General features: G+C 38.6%; 1 protein-coding gene across 3 annotated transcripts in view; it reads right to left on the reverse strand.

Moving 5' to 3' along the window:
• The window catches only part of ARMC9 (armadillo repeat containing 9), a 51929-nt gene that overhangs the window by 19988 nt on the left and 15822 nt on the right, over window positions 1-16119 (reverse strand). For 2 of the 3 annotated variants that reach the window (XM_074153223.1, XM_074153220.1), the window contains exons 8-9: window positions 15433-15531; window positions 349-383 (exon numbers count right to left, since the gene is read on the reverse strand). In XM_074153223.1, coding sequence (XP_074009324.1) covers window positions 349-383; window positions 15433-15531 — 134 coding nt within the window. The remainder of the gene's footprint in view (window positions 1-348; window positions 384-15432; window positions 15532-16119) is intronic. The other variant, XM_074153222.1, reaches the window with a different exon arrangement.

The following is a 16119-nucleotide window of genomic DNA, read 5'->3' on the forward strand; positions in this document are numbered from 1 at the left end:
CCATGTTACCGATTCCCCCCTTTCCTGGACTTGTGAGAAACAAATCAATTACAACAACAGGACGGTACTGTGCGGAAACAGTAAAGAAAATACAGCAACCAACTCACAGGTGTGGAGTGGCAGATTTACTGGATTAGCAACATCCTGCTGAAATTAGGATGTTACTGAACCTGCCCAACAGAAGAATACAGATCGCACAATATTTGCATACAATGTTCACTGAGATCAGAGGAAGCACACAGAGGATGCGTGATTCCCATTTGCAGATAACTGGCAGCACACTTCAGTTTACTAACCCCTCTTCCTCCTCTCTACCGAAATAAATGAAGCTCAGCAAGAAATACTTACACAGGGGCTAAAGATGCTCTTAACATTGTGGAAGCCTGGATCAGAAAGAGAAAAGAATAAATCACAACAGATTAGTCCAACCAACAATGTTACTAATGAGGTCCACAGTGAATTCTTTCACTGAGGTTCTGCAGTTCTTTTCCTATAAAACCTACATTGCAAATTAGAAACACAGCTGAACAAAGAGAAGACTTCAATATTTATCTTTCTTTTCCCTTAAAGTGTTTCACATGTAAAAACCTCTTTCATTATGATCTGGCTACTTTATCTTCAACATTATACTCCAAAAATTACCTATACTTGAAGAATTTAAAAAAATAAATAAAAGGAAAAAACAGGAGCAGAAACTACCATACAAAACCCACTGAGGAAGATGAAGACCTTTTTAAACGCATTTATTGACTTAAGAAATTTTAATACCTTAAAGCTGCAATAATATTCCACTGGGGACATACCACATATTACAGCACCCAAATGTGCTACAATTCTGTTTTGACACTAATGTTATCTGAGTGCCTGTATCTATTAATATATATCCCTATATATAAGTATATGAAGAAAAGACCATTTATTCTAGCATGGATAAAACCAATATGGAACAGCGTGCCATTCTCAGAGGTTTGGCCCAGGTTAAGTTCAATTTAAGCCTGAATATTTCCTCTCTGATGCAGTGTGACACAGAGCATATGTAGCCACCGCTGCTGCACAAGTCAAAACTTAAAAATATCAACATCACATAAAAGTTGTCTGCTTTGGTAAATATTTTTTGCTAGAGCGAATTGTACGCAAGCCAAGAAGCAGCAATTCTGGCATAAGAGTGCTTCATATCATGTATTCTGATGTCAACTATATGCCATATTCGCAGAATATTCAGTGTCATCTCTTTGTGTTGATCTCCCTACTCACTTTCTGAAAAATCTCTCATTACCACTTATGCCTTTAAAACTGGTCTTCTCTTCTAACCTAGCCTCTTTCAGTGGGAGCTATATAATCAATGCCTATTGTCAGATTTAAAACTGAGGGATTTAGGAGACAAAAAGCATGAAATACCATAGAGAATATTGAATTACACCATCTGACATATTCTTGAACGCTACCTCATGGGTATCGTTCATAATACAAGGAACTACTCTCTTAGATGTGAAATAAACTTATATGCACGTTGGAAAGCATTTTATACTATGTTTAAGTCAATGAATGACTTGTACACAATAGACAATTAACAGGTCATACACTTCAAAATTAACCTGTCTTGATAGCAGTTCTCAAACCATAGTTCACTTTACACAATAGGAAAGTCTTTCAAAGTATCATATATACCTAAACTGTTTTCCCCTCTTTTACTTTTATTAATTTTCCTTAGCATTTTTGATAAATATAAAAGTTAACTTTTGTTTAAACAAAACTGTTTTCACAGACAAAACCTATCATCTTACACTTGAGTGTGCAATGAAATCACAAATCATTTTTGTTGACTTCCTCCACACCCTCCTCCAGTAAAGGAAACGGGGCAGAAAGTGACTGCAGTATGTTAAAGCAACAGCAATAACAGAGCCCCTGAAGATGAGAATGTGAGACAAGGAACAATAGTGAGAAAAGAAATAGAGCAGGTCACCAAGAGTAAATAGATGTATTTATGCACAGATGGAGAAGCTCTCTGCTTCTCAGCAAAGTCTTTCTTACCCACCACTTCTTTGTTGCTTTAGAAAGAAAAACATTTGCTCCAACCAAAATCCAACCGAAGGATATGTAATTGGTAAAGATACATGCATCACCCTTTCACACAAATAAAACTTTTGGGCAAGTGTAAGACTTTGCAAACTTTCGTAAATTTCAAATTACGGAAACTTCAATCGGAGAAGCATTCAGAGTTTTAAAAATCAATCAGATCAAGCAGGACCAAGTCCTATTAATTACCAAATTACCTTCTAAGCCAGCAGATGGAGCAGAGCAAAGCATTTAGTACAATTGGGCTCTGTTGTCTACCTACACCACACAGTGAGGCAGACCCCACACTGAAGCTCTGAGGGCCAGACCACCAGGGTGGAGAACCTTCTTGCCCATCACTCACGTTTCTGATCAGAACCAAGTTTATCAGTCTAAAGCCTGTACAGAAGGAAGGAAGCTCGCTCTGGCTTTTGGTGTTTCTGGGAAAGCAATAAGAATACACTTCATATTACGTCAGGTTCAGTGAGAAAAACCTTGAAAACTTTTCAGGGCTGGTTTGTCTTTCACTTTTGAATCTGACTGACTACAGCCAGCACCACTGATAAGCAGAAAGAATGCAACCATGTTACAGGCAGAGATTTCCTTTCTTCATCTTCATCTACGTGATCGCGATTAGACATAGGTAAACTAATCTCTGTCCATCCAGCGTGGTATATGGAGTAAAACATTGGGTTGGGTGTCAGGATATAACGCTTCTACTCCTGTTTCAGCTACCGGCTGCAGACAGAATTTAAATGTGTCATTTCATATTTCTGGGCCTCAATTTTTCTCATTTGGAAAACAGATACAGGCACTCTTCAATAAGCTGTTTTTTGAGGTCTACCAATGAATAGCAATATCCAAGAGCTGAAACTTATTTTACAATTAAACAATTGGAAGCTCATGGCACAACCACCATAAACAGAAAACCAACAGATTTAGTGTTTGATTATGACAGAATAGTTCTGTGAAATAAGTTAACAACAGTTGATACAGTACAGTAACAACTCTGGTAGAAGTATTTTCCTGTTTTGGCATTTATTTAGGCCTCTATTTTAAGTAATTTTACAAGAACAAGGACTGTAGTAAAATATTGCTAGAGAATTATATTTCTTCACTGGCCATTTTTTGGCAGTTAATGCAACCCAGCAGCTCTCCTGTGGCTCACAGGGCTGATTTCAGGGTCCACACTAGTTGGGGTCAGAGAGCTGATGCCACCTGGGAAGCACAGAGCCACGCAGTGTGCCGAGGGACAGCATCGCGCCTTCTCCATCTGCTGCTAAATGCGTCTGAAGAGATTTTCAATCAGTTCAATCTTCAAACAGGTGATCCAAATACAGTCCTGCTGAGTGCTGATCATTCAGTTTAACGCCCAGGCTACCTCTTGCCATAGGGGCTCAGCTTTTCATCTTTTTATCCTCGTTTTTAAAGAGGGAAGACATGCAGCACTCCAGCCCCACCACCCTTTCCCTTCCTCATACCATGGCCTCTTCAGCTCTCGCTCCCAGACCACTGTCAGGTTGGCTGGCACCACTTCTGCACCCATTCCTTTGCTGCTTTCGCCACCTCCTGCAGCAGCAGTAGCATCAAGGGGCTCCTGTCCCAGGACAGAGCTCGAGCAGATACCCCCCGACAGGCCATAACAGTTTGTACCAGCCCCACGACTCATGTTTAACGCTGGCAGACTTGACCAGCTGGAAGCAGCAGTCTCAGCAATAGGAAGCACTGGGTTATCGACTCCGGTGGAAATTAAGGCTGGGGAATGTGACCCATACTCTGCTGAAAATTTCATGGCTTCCTTCACAGCAACATTTCTAATCAAAAGCGTGAAATGCAGACCTGTCCTAATGCTTTGTTTTAACTTGGTTTAATACTCCTATTCCTTAAGCAGAGTGTTCTCTGCCTCACAAACCACCTTGCCCCACACAAGCTGGGAAGGGTAAATGCGCATTACAAATTCCCCAGCAGGCAGCCCACCAAAGCAAATACACTTCAGTCTCAGCACCTCCTTTCACATTTCACCAGGTAGTACTTTTTTGTTTGCTTCTGTTTCTCTTCTTTGGTAGGGATCTGAGATGTCCCAATCTCAGGATATTTACCCAGTTAATTATCTGTGTTAAGTTCTAGTTCTTTACTTGAGCATTAGCTTTAACAAAAGGAAAACCACACCTCAAAAACAGCTGGGTCCTACAAATCAGCTCTTGGGCTTACTTCCATCAGCGCACTTACTTCATTTAAGACGTATAATCTAGCCAGTGGAAAAAGGTCATCGTCTTCACAACCTGGAAAAAGGTCATTCTCTATACACAGCAGATGCAAAGCCAAGCTTCCACATGCACGACTCCTGGCAGGAGCGCCGGCTGAACCAGCCTTCACTCCTCTCAACACATCCCTACCACGGGAAGCAAAAGCAAGAGATCCTCAGGAACAAAAGCCTGCCCTACCACCAAATTAATAACAAACTCTTTTAAGTTCTTTGCAAAACTTTAGCCATATGCTTTTAAAAACGGTCTTCTATGTTGCAGATACACATAAAAACATGAAGCCTTTTAAAATTATTTTTAGGAACAAAGGGATACATTTAACTGAGGAAAAGGTTAATATTGAAGCCTGGAAGTGGGTAGAACAGAACCCACTTTGGCCTGTTGGGTTTTTTTGATCCTCGCAGATCTGTTCTTCTCTTTCCTGGTGTTCATACTCAAATCTGAATGCTGAACTCTGATATGTCTTTTCTGTGACTATAGGGCAAAAACTCCAACTGTACTGTGTTTTTGAGAGAGAGAGAATATTTGGATGCAGGAAACTTGGGGCTTATTTATAACAGCTGCTTTTAGATAACTGGACAAGAGACAGTAAAACCATCAGCACTGTGCATTCATAGCCCTCAAAGCACTCTATAGTAAGTAAATTCTTTATATTCTTATAAGGTTAGTAGAAACATTGCAATCTTTGTTTCCAGGTGATGAATCCAAGGTCACAGACTGAAAGGCAGAGTCAAAGGCACTGCTGACAGGTTCCTCATTACACATCCAACATGTCAACCACCAAATGATGCCTCCATCAGACAAGCTTACATAGCTTCTCTTTACTACCAGTATTCTTTGATTAAAAAGCATTTATTTCCTCAGCATTTTCTCCCAAGCTCTTTCCCCAGTCTTACCTTTCCTGGAATAGGTTAAATACTAATTCAAGGTTTTGAGTAACAGCATTCCTGAAATTGCCAGTGAATGAAAGAGTGTCAAGAACATGGGCATTCGTGACTCATCTGCAATATGTGACACCCAACATTCATGGATTTAGCCTTGAACAAAATACTTCTCATGCAAAATCTACCTTGAGACAGAACCATTTGTCATAACTGAAACACATGCAGAAACTGGGTGTCTTAAGGAAAGGAAAGGAAAAGAAACAAGCATAAGGAAAAGAAGAGCCCAAGCATAGCTCATTCTGGTAGGATCACAGGGTATGACTTATGTTTGTGTTGGTTCTTGCCAAAGCCAAACCAGGTGCCATATTAAGTCAAGTAATTCTGTCACAATGCAGATTAGCCACAGATGGCAGCCCTTCATTTTTGAACGAAGCGAGGCATGAATATGAACAGCATGGAATAAAACAAAGTTCAAAGGGGGGAAAAAAAATAAATCAATATTTATAAAAGAAAACAGATGCATTTCAAGCGCAAGCCAAAACCACAATTGATTTTATCAAGTACCATAGCCCTATATTCAAACCAATTCCACTTTGCTATTTGATGTATATATTCATAATATGCTGAAGGCTAAAGCTGAAAGCCAGATTCTGTCCTCAGTTACCACTCTGAAAATGTGCTATCAGAATTCAGTGTAAATTCAATGCAGATTCAGAATTAATAATCAAAGATAGGTGATGAATATGTGAACAGTCAAACCAAAGTTTGAGCCAATTTGTACATATCATTAGAACTCAGAAATTTACATTGAGCTCACTTGCTATATGCTAATGGTGACAAGACTTCTACATGCAGCCTATGACGGGTTAGACTCCGAGCTTGTGTAACCTGGCAGGTCTACTGGGGCTATGCAAATTTATTTCATAAGAAGATCTGCAAATGTTTTTAATTAATTTTTTTTTTTCTTACTTATACTAGAGATATGCCGTTATGAAAACTTTCCACTGGGCACATAAAACAGGTTCTCTAAGACATCTGAAGTGTACATAAAAAGATCACACTGTAATACTATGTGATAATGTAATAACAAGACAAGATGTCAGAAAAAATAAAACACTATATATAAACAGTGAGGGGAGGCTGAAATTTATCAAGGTATTCAAGAAATGCCTCACAATTAGAGTCAGATAGCTTGAAAAAAATTATAAATAACTCTGCATTGTAAGTTATTGCATTCTACTTTGTATAAAGTTACATATACCTAAGGCTGTACCTGCATAAGGGCAAAACTTTTCTTCAGCAAAGATCATTGCATTCAAAATTTCTCATCTGTAATCAACTTTTCTCAGTCTCAAAACAGACCATTATGAGAGGGAACAGAGTGCTAAATGTCAAGCAAAAAGTGGCCGTTATGACCATTCACATCAACAGGAACAGGTTGCTCGCTACAAGTGATCTTTCAACAAAGATAAATGTATTCTCTACATCAAGATAAAAAGAAGCACATAAGCAATAGTCCATTGCATTCAATAATTCTATGACTATTTTTCAAAACAAAATGTTGTTTTAAGTGGGAAGTTGAATGCTCACAGGGGTTACTGTAATTCCAGGTGAGGGATACATTTGAAAAAAAGTACAGGTTTTCTTGAAAGATGAAATCTCGTTTCATCCAAAGAAAGCAGAAAAATATAAATATGGATTATTTTTAAGTGGAATAATGACTGACATTTTTCAGAATTGGTGTCAATCACTTTTATGAATTGATTACATACTGAGTTACTTAGAAGCACTCATTTCCTCTCTTTGCAAAGAATGCACTGACTATGGGCAAAATTAGATACTTATGGTGTACTTGTAATATTGCCAGAATACAAACTTCCATCTGGGTTACAGAAGTCACAGGCAGTACATAGAATACTGGTTTGCTTTTTCAGTTTTCAATGAAAGAGGATCCATTTTAATTGTACGAAACAATTTTATAACCTTTAGTACAGAAAGAAAGTTTCACTTTACAAATTAAAAATACAAAAATGTAAAATAAGACACACCTCTGAGGAGCACAGCTCAATTAGCTGTATTATCTTAAGCAATAATATTTATTTGCTGTCTCAAAGGTGTTGTGGGATCCACTGGTGTTGGCACACTTGAGACACACCATGTGCTATATACACTGTTATATACAGTGATATTTACTTGCTTTCTCAAAGGTATTGTAGTATCAACTGGTTTTGGTACACTTCAGAGTCATCATATGCTATATACAGTGATGTTCATGGGGAAGAAACAACTGCTTTCTGTGTGCTATAAGAAGCTGTGTTTTGTGTAAAAGTTGTGGGCAAAGCTGCCCACCTGCTGTGGGCATGTTTGCTGACATGCTGTGTATGTGTACTATGAGGCTATAAGGTTACTCAGAACTTCTATTCTCTTCTCCATGCAGAATTTCCAAGCCTTGCACATTTTTGGCTCTTCATAAACAACAGAGTTAATGTCATGACAGGTTAAAATGCATGAAAAATTGTTACACATTGTGAAATGAAGAGAAATATAGACCGTGACAGACTGCAGCAGGCAATGTGAAAGGATATAAAGATATAGACACTTACATATCCGTCATCACAAGGGCTCATAGAGTAATATCCCTTTATGGGCAAACAGGCACACATTAAAATAAAGAAGATTAAAAAAAAACAAGTTAACAGAAATAAATCACAGAGAAATACACAGTTCTTTAAAAAACCAAACCAAAACAAAAACCCAACAAATCAAAATTAGCTAAAAATTAACAGACTATTAGCTTTGGGAAAAAAAGAAAAGTATAAGCATCTTCTCCCAATCCACGTACTTCTATGTTTTAGGACTGAAATCGATGTGTCTCTCTTGTGATATATTTACATTCCAAGTTCTCCTTTCAACACCTGGCCAACATACCTAGTCTGCACATTATTCCATTTTAACTGTCAGTTAGAATAGCTATGTACCAAGCACTGACACATTTATGTGAATATACGGCTTCTATTGTTCACTACACTGAAGCAGCCAAGAGAGAGATACCAATGAATGTGACATCGATCAGAAGACCTCAGCTTCTGAGAAAGCAGCTGCAAGTATCCTCCATACTTGCTTTGGTTAGATGTTCTCACCAGCACACAGTGAAAGCTGAGAGAGACAGTTTAAGGTGCTTCAGCAATGTTATCAATTCCTCATCCCTAAAGGCTTCAAGGATAAACTACAAAAAAGTCTCTGGAAGTAAACCTAAGATTTAGTTGCTAAAATAAAACATGGTGATAATTCATGGTTTGAGTAGCTTAGTACAAAATATGCCATGTTCTCTTTAATTAGACTAAAATGTTTAATTTAGAACAGCTTTGTATCTAAAAAGAACAGTCTTAATTCAAAATAAAAGTACGCAGTTCAACACAATGAAATAAGACCAACGTTAATTATTCTGCTTCTAGTTTTTTTGTGCAAACCTGCTAATACTTACTTTAGAGGACATTTTTGTGCAGATGAATAAGCACATAAACACCGTATTTAGTAAGGTCCTCTTTAACAGACACATACAGCCTTATACAGAGGGTATAAGAAACTTGCCACTGTTCACCACGAGCAGAAAATAAAGTTCTTTCTATTCTTTAACAAATTTTAAAAATCTTACATTATTCTTTTTATTACCGTCACACTCAAAATTCACTGATGTGAATGAATATTTTAACTTTCATGGTGCTATACGCACATACAGACGGTTCCTGGCGAAGACATTTTAAAATTAAATTTAAGACAAAGGACAAGATCGATAGAGACCAGTAAGTAAGCAAAAGAAACCAGATGTCCTCTCATCATGATACAGGTTATTGCAACACATGCATGACCTGAGCCAGTGAAAATGTATGTAGGCAAAGATGACATCAAAAGAAAGTTTTACTATTAAAGGAAATCACAAAAGGTTGGACAAGACCCTTTCAAGGTCCCTTCCAATCTGGGCTATTCTATGATTTGAGGACAATAACAGAAGTCTGTGAAGACCTCTAATGACAGCAACACCTTATCTTTAGAGATGAGGAATTTATGCAAACAAAAAACCCTCCCCAAGTTGCTGCAGGGCATTGTATCACCCGCAGCAACTTGTGAAAAAGGCATCATATACCATATCAGCAGAAAAAAAGAAATTCTCTTTGCTCACATAAAGAGGTAGGTTTGTTTCTTCTTTACCATACATAAGTGGTAACATATAAGAACCATCCCACGGACAGGGATGGAGAAGACTGATACACTTCATTCTAAGCAAAGCTTGCATAGTGTAGATGCTGTTTGTTGTAAGGTGCACATTATTTTTAAATGAAAGAGTGTACATCTACATAATGCTTGGTGAATCCACTCTGAATGGTTCAGAGTAATAAAAAAACCCCCACCAATTTCTGTTACTCTGTCTCTTTGGTTTCATGTGGTCTGCTGGTGCTGAAAAGTCTTTCACAAGTAAAAAACAGAATACCTGCCACCAACTATTACAGCTTGATGTCTTATTCACATTTGCAGTAAAAAGCATGTTTGAGGAAAAAAAGCACAGGCCAGCAAATTTAAAGTTTTCCACAGCTTCAAGAGTCGTGCCAAAAGAGACCTAAAATTTGCAAGGGACATTAATTCAACTAATTGTAGCTACAAGTAAATATAATCAGACTTAATAGCAGTAAAAACATAATGGGCATTTATTCTATTCCATGACACAGGAGCAATACATGCAAACAACTACACAGCTTTCTAGTCAGAAAGACTCTCCAGTGTTTAACACACATCTTGACTATTGACAGAGACTGTGCATCTAAAGAAGCAGCTCCTGTTCTCCCTTTAATCCAAAGTTTAGAGAATCTTATTACATTATCCCTAATCCAAGAAATTTCAGGAAGGTGAAATCTTACTGGAATCAGAAAATCTATTAATGGGTTTAAGACCTGAACCTATGCTTAAAAGCAACGGTGAATGGGGAATGAATGTACGATGCTTCAGTGATAAAAAGCCACAACCCTCTTGGCTTCATGATATGTATTAAACAGAAAATTGCCAGCGTCAAAAAGACTATGACCCGTGCTCCTTACCCACCAGACAAATTAGTATTAGAAAGAAAAAAGAAAAAAACGAAAATAATAGTACACCTTAAGTTTTCTCAAGAGTATTACAGATAAAAGGGACTGTAATAGATGACTATCCTTTTGCAACTTACCCACCACTACTCAGATCAGTTCCCTGTCCAAATGAACATTAGAAAGTCAGGAATCTGATTAAATCTTCAAATAAGTGTTTCCTCAACTTGTCAGACCTGGCGCTCTGACCTCCTATTCTTAGATCCAGACCTTTTGCTCTGACAATTCACTTAGATTTCTTATCTCCCAATTCAGGACCATACATGTCAAATTACATGATGGAAGATGGAGATAACATTCAACTGCCGATAGGAAAAAAGACCTTTAGTAAAGCAGGGCTTCAGAGAAGCCTTGGAAACATCTCCCAACTGTAGCACAGTAGTGTGGCCTCTCTTCCACTACATGCAGCAGATGCATCCTGTTAATGGATTGTAGATCAGGCTCACAAGCTGACCCGGGAGGTCACTGAGCTGGCAAGAGGCATGTAGTTGCTCTGTGAAAGAATGAGATCCAAGCCAGCTTACCAGAGAGCACAAAAGCAACAGCCAACATCAGATGCCCTTGCTAAGTAAGATTTCATGGGTATGATTACACTGGGAAAGTCTTTTGCTTCAGAGACGTCATTGCCTCAGGTCTTAAAGCCAGTTTGGTAAGAAAGACTTGTTCTGGGATTTGTCCTCCCAATATGAATTTCTTCCAGTATGAAAGGACAGGTCTTCAGCCACCGTAGGGGGGACACAAACCAGGAAGCTGATGTTTATTGTACAATAACAGCACACATTATTAAGTGACACATGTTACCTTTATTGTAATTTCAAAACCTGAGACCTCAAGGCTTTATATTACACAATACTACTTTCCTGACATTAAAAACTGAGCACGGAGCACAATGCACTGGGAACAAAATCAAGTTTGCAGAGAAATAATACTACCAAGGATATAATCCAAGGCATACTCTTTAATTTCCTTGGACAATACTTCATTTTGGTTACAGGACTGGTATAGTCCACCTTCCCAGTATAACTTAGAAATACCAGTGTAGTGCAGCTGATTTAACAAAATATACTGTAGAGCTCAAATACACATTTCAGAGAATGATGCAGCTTTAGCATTTTCTGCTGTCAGAACCTGCTCCCAAACCTGGATTGCCCCCGAGTTGTGCTGGTATAGTTGACTGTGAACTCAAGCACCTTCTCTTTCCAAACTACATAACGCACATCCACTCATCCCCTAAGTAAAAGTGGTAGAAATTCAAGGCTGCACGTCAGTACAACAAAAAAGTAATTTCCTTGCTAACGATGTTTTTTTCTGCTCAGCTATTAAGAGATACTGATGCACCGAAACTAATTTACCTAAGGGTCTGGTCCTGTCATTCGTGACATCAGTGAGACAGGGTCAAATCCTGAATACTCAGGTGAAGTGGGGAAAAAAACGCCAAGCCACCACATTTAATACCTGCCAAAACTCTTTAGACACTGCCTTTTTTTTAAATTTTAAAACATCTCACTTATCTTCCCTACACAGTGACGTAATGGTAAGGATGAGCAAAGGAGCTGCCCCTCTGCTCGTCTCTTCCCTCTAGAATTATACAGGTGACTGCCCTGTGACTCCAGCAGGAGTTTTGTGAAATGGAGCAGCTGGAAAGACCACACTCTATTGTCTCTAATTAGTTATGAGCAAAAAGTGAAGGGACCTTCCAACACAAATCCAGTGCAGATGCTGCAACTTCATGCTACTACTTACTCTGGGTCATGATGCCTCCGGCTTTATTCCAAAACTTACACGAAAACCTGAAACCACTTAAGGACAGAACAATAACATCTAAGTATACAACAATGAGGTAGTTGGAATCCTTGAAGAAAAAGTAATGGGATGCCTTAGTGGTCTAGTGGCAAACAGTCAGAATTTAGTTTTTAGTCCATGTCATCTGGCTTCCTAAATCAACAGAGTAAGGGAGTGGTTAGAAATATTTTGGGATGATGAGGAAGGAGTCTCATTTTTCTTGTCAGAGGTGGGCTATATATATATATATATATATATGTTATATTTTTATAGATTTTTTTTTTCTTAAACTTATTTGTGTTTCTACATGTTTGCTGTTCATGTAATAAAACCAGAACTCTCTACATGGGAAATAAAGAAGAAACTATGGTCAATCAAGCGTGGACAAAAGGATGAGCAAACGTGGTTACAATGCAGTGCAGGACTACAAGCAAGGACTGTGATTAGCCCTCCAAAACTTGGCTAATGCCTCAGCCTGATTGTGCGGGTCTGCTTATAAAAACAACATTCGATTTCAACCACAGTAGCTACTATAACCTCACTGTCAAGCAGTGACCTAAATCAATTGAGAAACCCTTGACCTAAACAGAACCACAGCTATAGCTGCCCTGGTCCTTCACTAGAGAGCTTTTCTGGCATAGTAACTACCACAAATAGTGTGGGTAAAGGAGCCAGAAAGTCGCACACAAATAGTTATGCTAGTAAAGCCTAGTATAAAAATAGATACAACTGTGCCAGAAGAACACAGATTTACTCAGCTTAACCTGGCTAATTTGGGACAGAAGAGAGGCAAAAAATTTACTTCCAGGAGGGAAAAAAAAATCCACCACCAACAAATCCTCTTTCTCTGACCTACCTATATAGCCCAAGACTGTGCTAAAGTGGCCATACTGGCATAAGTATAGTGGCAAAGGTGTTTCCGGAGCAGAAATATTTTTAGAGTCACTTTTAGAGAAGCACGAGTAAATAAACATGATGCATAAGATCAATAATCATTTCACAGTTGAGCATCTTTTAGTAGAAAGAGAGAAAGTATGGCTGCAAGAGATTTTGAGTGGTCACCTAATCTGTCCTGGAGGAGCAGCCAAGCATCAACCATTCCTGGTAAATGGTAACTGTTCGTCTACCTGTTTCTTAAAAACCTCCCGTGAGAGAGTCTCGCTGAGATTCTGTTTATACTCTGCTGCTTACCCACTTCTTCAATGATCACTTACTGTTAAAACTCTTAAAAGTCTTTCTTTTTTTTCCATAGAGAAGGAAACAGATGTCTATACCTAAAGGCTAAACCATACAAGACAGATGTTTATGCTAAAATAGCATATGTGACAGGGCTACAGAAAGACATGCAGTCTAGCAATAATCCACCCAGCTTTTATCAGTGAAGACACAGCTTCAGTCACTTCTGCACTCACTGCAGAGCTGATAAAGAAACAAATCAGCACTTTGCATAAAGATGACACTCTTCCCTCTGCCCCCTTCCGGAGGATCAATTTATGATAGAAAAAAAAGAAACAATAAGAGTGAAACACTGGGCCAATGGAGCACCTTGAAAGCATAGGAGAAAAAGAGAAGCCTTGATGCAAGCAGAGAGCAGGAACTGATAGAAGAGGCCATGTGGCTCCCAGTACAGGCATGGGGAGCTGGGAGATACACACAACCCCAACATCAGACAGCAAAAATGCCTAAGACTACTGAGGTACATAAAGCATTATCTCAGAAAACCATTGGCAGAGAAAGAGGGAAGACCCCTGAAAATTGTTGTTAGAAGAAAGATGGGGGGGTGTAAATTATGAGGTGGGAGATGGCACGACCATGCACCACAGACATGGTGTAGGTTTCGGGAAAGAGGAGTTACAGACAGTCCCTAATGCCGAGGTAGCAGACGAACAGAGATCCTGGTTCCTTCCTGAAACCCTGGGATGTGCAGCCTGCAAAGCTGCTAAGAGTGTACCTCCTAAATACATGGCAAGTCAGAGAAAGGAGTTCTGATCGCTAACAGGGAAGTGAGGGCATTTAGAACAGCTTGAAGAGCAATGAGGAATAATATTTATCTCTGAAAATATTAGCACATAGAAAAGAAAAGGGAACACTTATTATCTCCTCATCTTTCTGTACCAGATATTCAAGAGGAACAAAATGTACTCATAACGTCATTGTTATTAAAAACTTTGGCTAGAACAAGGAGCAAGAATCTTATTTTCTTCTGCTTTTCCTTTGACGCTTCACAAAGGTCTCCTACTACAAAGTTAAGTATACATGAATGTCTGCCATGGCAAAAATAATAAGCACAGTTCATGACTTTGGCTTGTCTTTGAAAAGCAGTGGCACACAGTATTTTAATATTAAAATGTTTTAATGCAGTTTTAATGTTAATGCTTATTTGAAAAATTTAAACAAGCTAGGTATTAAAAAAGGCTGTACCACTGAGCACCTCTAAAACTATCATTAAGTCATTTAAAATTTAACTTCCCCAGGCACTATTTCACAGACACTAGAAACTGTCCTAAGCTGGTTCTGCTGCTGGGAAAAAAAAAAAAAAAAAAAAAAGGCTCCCCCTCCATTTAGACAGAAGAGATTGAGCAGAACATTAACAGGCACAAGTAGCTAGGTCTACTGCAGCCATCTGAAATGGAACAAGAGGCTGGTGGAGCGAGAAGAAAAAAAACCCTAGGCATCCTGAGCTGCTTATCAATAAGGTCAAAGATCTTTAGATACGGGGTTAAAGCCCATCATGTAAGTCAACAAGGGGGCTTAGGTGTGTCATCTAACTGCTCATCTAACAACTAGCTCTTACAAAAAAAGGGAAGTCCTCCCTTCCTCCTCTTTTCCCTATTTGTTCTCATGATCCTGTCCGATGCTTCTCCTTTAGCTGGCTAAGCCAATTCTCTCTAGGGTTATAGGAGCATACCTGATAGCAGCAGCACGTGTCCAGAGCTGAGCAACACCACCACTCGTTTCTAGCTAAATTAAATTTGCTAAGACGTGCTATCAAACCACACTCAGGACATTAGGTTTAGGGTTTGGTAATTTTGGTTTGTTTTTTTTTTTAAACATTCCGTTAGCATTTAACAGATATACAGCTTACTTATCATAACAACAGAATTAAGCATACTTATGCAGCTATGACTGCATAACCGTGTCATTCACCAGCATTTGAGATCAACAAAACCTTATGTATTGTCATATTGCTACACAAGTTTGGACACATTACGTTTTGCCTTTAGGACCTCACATTCGTTGTTCAATATACAGCTTAACTGGTATTGTCTTTTGAGACAGTTGCTGTAAAAAACCCCAAATATAAATACTTACAGTTCCAGGCCTTGTGAAGTCAATACTATGTGCTACACTTTGTCTCATCTGATTGCTAAACAAGCGAACACAAACACTTTGAAGATACTCTGGTGTGATCTAAAAATTAGGAAACATAAAGAGAGAACAGGATTACATAAAACTTACACTTTCTACCAGACAAAGGTTTCTATACTAAAGGTTGTTTGGTTTTTATTTTTTTTAAAGATGGCAGGAAATCATACACCTGAGACTCATCGATGGAAGCACAAGGTATATACTGCAACTACAGCTCTGTTCAGAAATTAAGAAAACTGTAAACTCTCTTCATCTGGGAATAGTTAAGCGATTCACAAGACTAACGCTAAACACTTTCAGAGAGTCCAGAACAAAAATGGAATCTGTCACACCTGTGTTTGCAAACAGATTTTCCTCAATCAAAAGATAAGTTTTCCAACGGTACACATATGAAGCAGTTTTGCGTTTTAGACTTAAGCAATGATATGCTGATGTCTTGTCTAGCTAATGAGCAGAACCTACTCAACTCTTCTGTAGAGCAGATAGAATAAATATGAATGACACAGTACAGGACTTTGTGTTTCAATGCAAAACATCTCAGTGCCTTTAGGTTTTTTGTTTTGGGAAATCTACACCCCAGTAGAACTGTCAAATTTCAGAGCAGCTACTAGCTTCCCCAGAACAGAGGTG

The sequence above is a fragment of the Numenius arquata genome, chromosome 9 (genome assembly GCF_964106895.1).
Source record: "Numenius arquata chromosome 9, bNumArq3.hap1.1, whole genome shotgun sequence".
Classification (NCBI taxonomy): domain Eukaryota; kingdom Metazoa; phylum Chordata; class Aves; order Charadriiformes; family Scolopacidae; genus Numenius; species Numenius arquata.